The following is a 9,158-nucleotide window of genomic DNA, read 5'->3' as shown; positions in this document are numbered from 1 at the left end:
TGCAAGGAGGAAGGAGAAAAGTATGCCTGCTGTTTGGTGAAGCTTTAAATGCAACTGAGCTGTGGGTGGCAAATATCCTCAGGCAGAAGGGCTGTATGTGTTACTTAAACAATCCCTGTCTCCGTATCCTGAAGGCAGCTCCCTGTGTCACAAATAAGAAGAAACAGCCTAGAGAGATGCTTTGGCATCTGGATGCTCCATTTCTTTACCTGCCATGAACAGCTTTTTTCTAAACACTGACATGTACCTTGTTTCATTTGGAAATAGAAAGGACTTTTGTCAAAGGGAACACGTGTTGGCCTGGAAGCAGGTCTACTTGAGCCCAACATAATTTTTTCTCTTGCTCTCAGTGGCTTTGTACCTTTCACGAGCATGACAGATCTTTTCTCACACAGGTTATAATTCAGGAAAGTGATTTGTGTGCAACAACCCACAGTGATCACCCTCACAGAACTCTGCTCATCCTGCTTATTGCCTGAATACAGCATGGTGGTTGCCAAGACCCCTGGCATGCAGCCTGTGCCAAACAGGCTCTGGAGCACATTGCTTATTGCATCCCACCTGTGCATGAGAAGGGCACTGATCGCTTGTGTTCCATAAAGGGTTTCTGAGAGTGTCATTTAGGCCTTTTTCCTGACACCTCTTGCTCAGAACAAGGGCTTCCCCTATTTTTACAGCTGTTGAAGAACAAAGGCATTTAGCCAGCAACCTGCTTGATGGGTTTTGATAGCAGCTGGAGGGTAGTCAGCCAGCTTCCTTATTGTACACATTATCACTGCTAGGTATAGGCTTCACAGATTTCACTGAAAGTCATCTGTGACTCTTCCTTTATTTTAAAACAACAGTTCTGTTTTAAGCTAATTTTTAATTTTGTTAAATATCATTTTGCTGTAACATTAAGGATTCCTCCAGTCTGATAAAGATGTAGCCAGGTTCAAGGGCCAGGATTTGTATTTTAAAAGATGTTCAAGTTGGAAATAAGATTTGCAGTGAGTACAGGTGGCTACTAGAACCAGTAGTGGAGGACTGGAGAAAATACTGCATCCCTCAAAACTACCATGGTCAGGCATCTTTCTTGGACATGTTTTGTGGCACATTCATCATTTCTTAAGCTCAGAGTGCTTCTTCAAAATGCCATGGGAGAATAATCTCTTCCCCTGCCAGAACCACTGGATGGATTTCTATGGCCCCAACTGACAGAGGAGGTCAGGGCAGGGGCTCTTCTGCCTTAGAATTGTCTGTTACAGCAGTGAGTCCTTCCTAGTTCCCAGAGCATGACCACTTTCCCTCTGCTCTTTCAGTTGCTAACTGACCAAGGAATTCCTTTGCCATTAAACAGAAACTTAAATGAAGCGGTAATAAATACAAATAAATAATCATTGTACATAGAGAAGCAACCCACAAACATAATGACTATTGGACTAACACCAAGACTGCATCTCTCGTTCTCTGCTAAGGAGATGAAGTCTCTGACCAGCATTCTGCAATGTTGCTGCTCATGCTAGGAGAGGAGGCACCACAGCTTTCAATGAGAGTCAGCTCCTCCATACTCTGCAAGCATGGGGCTTGCTGGAAGAATCCCAGGATGCTGCCTCGCGCTGCCACTGCTGTCTGCTGCAGGCCTGGCTCTCCCAGCACCTTGACAAGGAAGTTGATGTACCTCATGGCTAGCCGTAGTGTCTCATTTTTGCTCAGTTTTTTGTCTGGTGGATGGGTGGGAATAAGTTTCCTCAGCTTGGCAAAGGCGCTGTTGACATTTTGCTGCCTCCATCGCTCCCTGGTGTTGGTGAAGATCTTCCTGGTCATTTTCAAGGTGCTGTAAAGTAAAGGACATGGAGATTGAGTGCTAGATATCCCTGACTTTCCTGCAGGCTGCTGCTCTGGGCATGCTGTTACCTCTGTAGCAACTGTGAACACTTTGTGATGATGCTAGGAATTCCTAATTGTTGCCCTCTGTGGCTGGTGTTCTTGCCCTGAGCACACAAATTCATCCTGGTCCTAGAAATTATGTCTCAATTTAAATCCACAATCATAGGCATAGCAGCTGCAGACATCATAGTCCAATAAGAATTTCACAAAAGAGTAAATGAGTTTAATTTCCTTGTACACCCCCTTGATGCTGCCTTTATCTCAGGTTCTCCAGCCTTCTAAGGTTCTCTCACAGGAGAACTCCCTTTAGCCTCCACGTTAGTCCTCTCAGCAGGCAGTGTGGGGCTCCTGAGCACTCCTTGAAGGGTAAAAAGGGAGGGGTGGGCAGGACCACAGCAGAACACCCGTGTTTGTCAAGGCCCATTTCACACCTTCGTGGGGGCTGTTCCCACCTGTCTTAAGTTTCAGAGTATAGCAAGAGATAAGCCATACATAGGTGGACCTCCAGCAGGGGCCTTCAGAAGGCAGACAGCTGATGATAGTGAACACATGATTACTTTAGGATTACTTTAGGTTATTTTAGATTTCTCCAGGGAAGCAATGGTCTGGTTCTCTGCTTACATTGATGGCTCACTGCAGGTGATAGGGATTCCCCAGTTCAGTACATGCAGGCTTCTATTTTAGCCTCTGAGATCTGCTAAGACTAAGCTACAAATGCCATGAGTGCTCCTGGGCAGGGCTCACAGGTTGCAAAGGGACAATGTGATGCCTACAAAATGTGCAGGCATTCCAAAAGTCCATGTAGATGTTACTTGGCCATGCTGCTTCACAGTACCAAGAAACAAAGGGGACCCAGTGCCCAGAACAGACCTGGAAACAGGACACTGCTGTGGTAGGTACAAGGGGTAGTTTTAAATGCCATTTAGTAGAAAGGTTGCCAAAGACTTCTGGAATTCACCTAATCCTGCTCATTGACATTGCCAGGCCATGGGAGATGTAGACTGGCTGTCAGGCCACCCTGCTGTTCTTGTTCATTTTCCTTTCCCAGGAAAGCCCTCAAGTCCTGCTCAGAAATATCTGATGGCTGTAGTTCCCTCTCAGGAGCCTTTCCTTCTGTCTCACAGCCCTGTGGGAGATGTTCACTCTTCCATTTCTGAAGCGGTTTTTTTTATGCCAATGGCATGCAGACAGCTGGAGCAGAGAAAACTATTGACAGCCAAGGGACTAAAGGACAAATGCTTCCACCTCCTCTCTCATGCATGTGAAACCCTGAGTTCTTTATATTCATCGGTAAACTCGCTCCCAGGGCAGTCCCAGAGGGCTGCAAAGCAGGGGAGGCAGCACTCCTCAGGCTCAGAAGGGAAAACACCGGGGTGAGATCCCTGCTGTGAAGCCGTAGCCATGTGAAGAACCTCAGACTGTGCAAAATGCTCACGTTCATTGGAGCACGTGGCAAAATTCTGGGTAAGTAAAGCAATCCCACTGTGACACAGAGGTCAGTGGGTCTTCCTTGGCAGGGAGACAAGACATGCACAGCAGACGGGAAGTCCCCTCTCAGCACCTTCACTTCACAGTCTAACACTGATTGCAAATCACCAGGCAAACACAGCTGTAGGGCCATAAATCATGTTGGAGCCACATTCAGACACCTCCATCAGAGACGCACTCATGTGGACTATATATGGCTGTGCTCCCAGGCTCCTCTCATCTGTAGCCTCTACACTGCTACCACGTTGCTATTTTGGTAGAAGCTTGAAACTACCATCAGCCCAGTTGTCTACACAACCTTAAGAGGAGAAGAAAGTTGTGTGATCAGAATGTGCTTGTTTCATGAGCAGCTCCTGTTAGAAACTAGCTCTAATATTTTAAGTGGCTGAGAGTTCTTCCTATTTTTGTAAACTTGCATGGAGACCCATTTCTTGATTCAAATGGAGATTGTCTTTTTAAAAAATATTTTTTATTTTTAAAAAATTAAATCGCCTGTCTACTCTGAGTATTACTTCGAGTTTATGCATTGTGGACAATCCTTCTTTGTCCTTTGCACCCACCTGGAAGAGCCAGCATGCAGCTTTTAGGCAAGAATGCTGCCGAGTCAGGAAAATAGATTTCAAGCATTGTCCTCCAGTGCTTCTGTCAGCTGCAGCATGTTCATTCCCCAAGGCAAAATTTTTGCCATTACAATTTTATTCTTCCAAGCAGCTGCTTGGATTTATATGAAATTCAGAGCACCACCCGCTTCTCTCCACCCTTTTCTGTTTTGGTTTGGTTCAGTTTGTTTGTTTGCTTGTTTTAGAATAAATTTATCTGTGTACAAAGCAGTTGTTTTTTTATAAACTAGAAAAGGTTATTTGGGCCTCCTTGTTTCCTCTAGTGATCTGGGTGGACTGTATTCAATCTCTGTGCTATCATTCCGGTACCCTGCTCTGCTTGTCTGCATCTCAGCCGTGAATGCCGATGGAAGCTTGGCTCCTTCCTCCTGCTGCATAGCACCCGCCACAGCACTCCGGGAGAACAGGTCAGCGCTGCGAGCTGGAGCATGTCACCTCGTCATTTTAGAAGCGTTACTGGTGGAGAAATAACCCCCAGCCTGCTCCTTTGCACCACGCTCGCTGCCTTTGTCTCTCTCCTCTTTCGCTTGGAAAGGACAATGTCCTTTCTGTGGTCACAAGCCTCGTCAGCAAATAGATGCCTTTGTGAGACCAGTGCCTGCTTTACACTTCAAAAGTGTGTGCTCGTATTTCTGACATTTGTTCAAGATCAGCAAACAGCAGCTTCCCCCGCCCCGCTGCCTCCTCCTGCTCTGGTGCCTCCACAGGGAGGTCCTCGCAGGTGTAAATCACCTCCACAGCCTCTCCACCTTAAATCTCAGTCCTCCTCCTCTTCAGTGTCTTGGTGTTTCACATAATTTCATTGTTTCTCTGCGAGGTTCTGCTGGAAAGGTGAGAGAAGAATGTGCCTGGTCCACCACTGCCCAATGTTAACGTTTCAACACAGCTTAATTCCTCACATCATCACCTACACACTCTTCCAATTTTCTCCAACTATGGCACCTTCCAGTCAAGGAGCAGCGAGTTCACTGACAAAGCATCTGATTTCCATTCCTTTTGTCTCATTCCTTCCCCCCTCCTCCCTCCTTCTCTCCAGCCCTCCCCACCAGGCTTGGCTTTCAATGTGAAATTGCGTGCAGCTTCAGATCTTTGCTAATGCTGCACGTCTGAGCAATATATTCTTTAGTTTTCCTGGTGCAGTGCGTAAAATATGTATTGGCTAGTGGCTGCGTGCAATTTGTATCACACCAGCCCATTTTAAATCTCTGCAGAAATCACCACCTTGTTTCCACATATTGCAGACAAATTGCTTTAACCTGCAAACGTGGATTATTCAGTGCTTTCTGGTCACCTCTGCCAGCCACAGGCTAACAGCCCACATTTATGTGATGAAGGAGGAAAATAGGAAGGCAATCCTGCCTAGATCCAGGAGGATTAATTCTGCTCACAAGAATGTAAATCTACATCAGGAGGGTTACACCGTTTTTACTGGAGGAGTAACGCTGCAGTTCAAAACGTTGTCATTGAGGACAGGATTTAACTGGGATCAGAGAGGCAAATCCAGAAGCAGTGGTTAAGTGCATCTTCATGAGCTGAGATCCACATCTGCAGCACGTAAAGAGAATTGTGCAGAGCCATAACCACAGCCCAGCAGTGAATCCGCCCTGACAGCCAGCGAGAGAAAAACAAAACACTGCCACCCACCGAACAGATAACTGAAGCTCTTCCCACCTCCTGCCTACCCTTTTGAAAAGCACAAAAATGGGGGAAAAAAAAAAATTCTGGCTGTGGCTAATGCAGCCGCAAGTGTCACCAGACAAAAGACTAAACAATAGCAGAGATGAAGATCTCTCTCTCGGTGGCAGCAGTTCTCTCCGTGCAAGAGTTGCTCAGGCAATTCCAGCAGCAGCTGCTCCAGCCTGGGGACAGAGCACCATTTCTGCAAGGACTTCCCTGGCAAACGGCCCCGAGCCAGCATTTAATGTCCAAGGGCTGGCAGGGGACTCCCCAGCAGCCCAGCACTCTATCATAATTAGCAGGTTGCTATTAAATAAAGATCTTGGAGGAGAAAGTTCCTCCCTCAGTTTATACCTTTGACCTCGCTGAAGTTAAATCCATGTTGAAACTAGCCACTGGAGACCTGCTTCTGCAAATCTTAATCAGACAGCAGATGCCTGCTGCCAGCAAGAATTGGAGTGCTGCTAGTAAACCTGTAATGCCATGCTGTTACTCCATAGGGGAAGAAACCCCGTGCCTGCTAAAATTGGTTATTTAACACATCGATTTTGTAAAGTCCCTTCAGCTCTGAGGTAAATGGCTATAGAGCAGCAGGTGGTGCCCGGATCTGGCACCAGGCAGGTGTTGGCAGCCTGATCTGCCACAGGGAGCAGAGATCGCCGATATAGCTGCCCACAGCCATGCTTTGTTCACTTTGCATCAATGCAACACGGAGAAGAGGAGAAAGAGGAAGCTCATTGTTTTCCTCTTCAGCTTCATGCCAGCCGTGGAGCACAGGACTCAGTGCTGTGCAAAGATTGAGCATGGATGTCACAGTACATTACACTGCCTATCAATAACACATGTGACTTTTTTTTTCTCCTCTCTGTAGGAGAAATAATCTTGAACTCTCTGCAGCTGCACCATACTCTGCTCAGGCCTGAAGGATTTCCCTTGGCCAAGAGGGGAAGAGAGGGAGGGGGGGAATAACATGCCCCAGCTCAGTGGACTGCTGGAGGAGCAGCACACCTCTAGGAGCTTGTTCCTCTCAGCTATCCTGAGTACTCCCATATCCTCCTCACGTGCTACCTCCCCATATCCCATCAGAACACTGGTGGACAAGTCATAGGGAGAGCACAGCACAGCACAGTGAGACAAAGCCATTCTGGCCATCAGGAGCTGTGCTGCTGTCCTCATTCCTGATAATTCTTTGCCCCTCCGTGTCCCTTCTACCCATCATTAGTCTGTTTCAGCTAGTGATGGGTTGTTAGACTAGTATGGTTTGGTTGCGGCTGGACTTGATGATCTTTAAGATCTTTTTCAACCTGAGCAATTCTATGATTCTGTGACTCTATGGTTCTATGTTTTTGGAGAGGAAGGCATCTATGTGTTTGTACAACCCAGTGGGGGAAAGGCCCAGCTCACAGTGGCCCAACTACACCAGGCGTTGGTAGTGCTGGGCTGGTGCAGTGAAGCTGAGTGTTTGCTCCCAGCTCTCACAGAGTGATTCCAGACATCTGTAAGGGAACTTCATTTTGTTTTAAGCCAGGTGTAGGAAGAGGAGCTACTTCAGCATTAAACAAGGGCTCCTTTGAGTGCCTCATGCCTCTGTGAGGAGTGTTTTCTGGCAGTCATGCAGTACAAAGTGCAGCAGAGCAACAAAAGCACCATAATGAATAGTCAGCATTGACAGGCTGATTTACCTTTTGTAGGGTCTGTAAACATGGGACAAAATGCACACAGTGAAATTTCTGCTTCTTGGAGCATTCCTGGCTAAGAGCAGCTCTTATAGAGCACTCCCAGCTACACTGTCCTCTTGTCAGACCTTTTGAAAAGGCACATCACTGGAGTCATCTTCAACAGAGCACTGTAATGGTCACAAGCTTAAGGCAGCCTCTGCATTGAAGGGTACTTGCCCAAATTACAGTTTTAGAAGGCAGGTTTCTCCACAGCCAGCCTTGCCTCTGTTGGCCCTGATTGCCCACCTACAAGATGCAGATCTCTAGGTAAGCTCACCGCTCTCCATCAGTCACACTGCTAACCTGCATGGGACAGTGCCTTATAGAAAGATTGGCATTCAGGTCTGCTAAATCATGTCCCTGAGCACCATATCCAAACAGTTTTTAAATGCATCCATGGGTGGTGACTCAACCACCTCCCTGGGGAGCCTATTCCAGTGCTTAAGAACCTTTTCTGTAAATAAGTGTTTCCTGATATCCAACCTAAACTTATATATTCAAAGAGGCAGTAAGAGCAAGCTGTGTTTATTTTGGCCCTGTTTTGCTTTTTCTTTTGTGATTTTTTTTTTTGTGTGTGTGTGTGTGCATGTGCGTGTGTGTGTGTATGTCTGAAATGATAGGCACAGAATGGAGAAGGGTTCTAAAAACCATGTATCATCCTTTACTATTTCATGGAAAGCAAGAAAAATAGGGATGATTACCTTAGAAAAAATGCTTTTATTATTTACTGACAATCTCAGGCAAATACAGCTCTATTAGCCCTGGAAATACTAACCTGTTCTGCATTGGGCAGTTTCAATTTATTTATTTATTTATTTATATTGAAGTCTGAGAGTTTTTATGTTTTACAGCTGAACTTAAATGAATAATGTCCTTAAACTTTTCCTGCTAAGTAAACTACTAACTGGGACAAATTTGGAATGCAATGTGTAGTGCAGACACATCAGCTGTAAGGCATATGACCAGCAGTGGGATGTTATTAAGTACATGAGGTTTGAAGTTTGAAGCTCTTTGTTTACATCCTTATTTATTTACACATTCATAGGATTTCCACAGTCTATCTAGTTCATAATCACACAACCAATTCTGGCAAATGTATGCTTCTCTATGTTTTCACAAATAATTTGTTTCAAATATCAAACATTCATTTATTTCTCAGGGAGCTTATGGTGCTCTATATAATCATTTCACCCAAATGCAACAACTGATTACAGCACTTTCTGGTAGTATAAATGAGTTTGCCTAATGTGTAGTTGCAAGGTCATAATGTAAGGACATTTCTTTCCAAAACAGTAAAAATAAAAAACTAATTTCTCCTGGTGTGAGGCTAATTCACTGAGTCTTCTCAGTAGATGGTAAGAACTGGAAATTCCTGGCACAAAATTAGGGGAATACAGTTACTTTGCTTGATTAAACACAACCGTTTCTGGAACTATTCTGTCAGATAAGATGCCTTACTATTAGCTTTTTGATGACAAGATTCTGAAGTGCCATGACAATAAAGAGGAATCTAGGGAATGGTAAAAGGTAATTGCAGGAATTCCTTCCCTGGAAGATATTCCCTGCTGTGTGTTTCAGAAAGGAAAGATAGGCATTCCTAAGAAAGTTGCAAGGTAAGCCCAGGAGATGGGATGCAGTTCTGCACAGAGACAAGTAAATTGTCACTTACATTTCTGGTCACAGGTACTTGAGGCTCGGCAAACCAGGACAGCAGATGAAGGGACAGCAAAATCAGACGCGTCCTTTTCCCGTTCCCTAGCAGCTCTTGCCGTGCCTGGCCACAGAG

At 45.5% G+C, this 9,158-nt stretch overlaps 1 protein-coding gene across 2 annotated transcripts; it reads right to left on the bottom strand.

Moving 5' to 3' along the window:
• On the bottom strand, nt 1–9,158 carry TAL2 (TAL bHLH transcription factor 2). Of its 2 annotated transcripts, none has more exons than XM_090131544.1 (2): nt 9,042–9,158; nt 1–1,816 (listed from the first exon to the last, which is right to left on the bottom strand). In XM_090131544.1, exon 2 carries the CDS (start codon nt 1,804–1,806, stop codon nt 1,453–1,455), a length of 354 nt encoding a protein of 117 aa, XP_089987670.1. In that variant the 5' UTR covers nt 1,807–1,816; nt 9,042–9,158; the 3' UTR covers nt 1–1,452. The 2 variants fall into 2 exon arrangements, with proteins under 2 accessions (XP_089987670.1, XP_031463609.1); XM_031607749.2 differs by lacking the exon at nt 9,042–9,158 and adding an exon at nt 1,897–2,228.

This window comes from Phasianus colchicus, chromosome Z (genome assembly GCF_987193195.1).
Source record: "Phasianus colchicus chromosome Z, bPhaCol1.hap1.1, whole genome shotgun sequence".
Taxonomy (NCBI): domain Eukaryota; kingdom Metazoa; phylum Chordata; class Aves; order Galliformes; family Phasianidae; genus Phasianus; species Phasianus colchicus.
The sequence above is the reverse complement of the archived record's forward strand: the minus strand, read 5'-3'. Positions and strand labels throughout refer to the sequence as shown.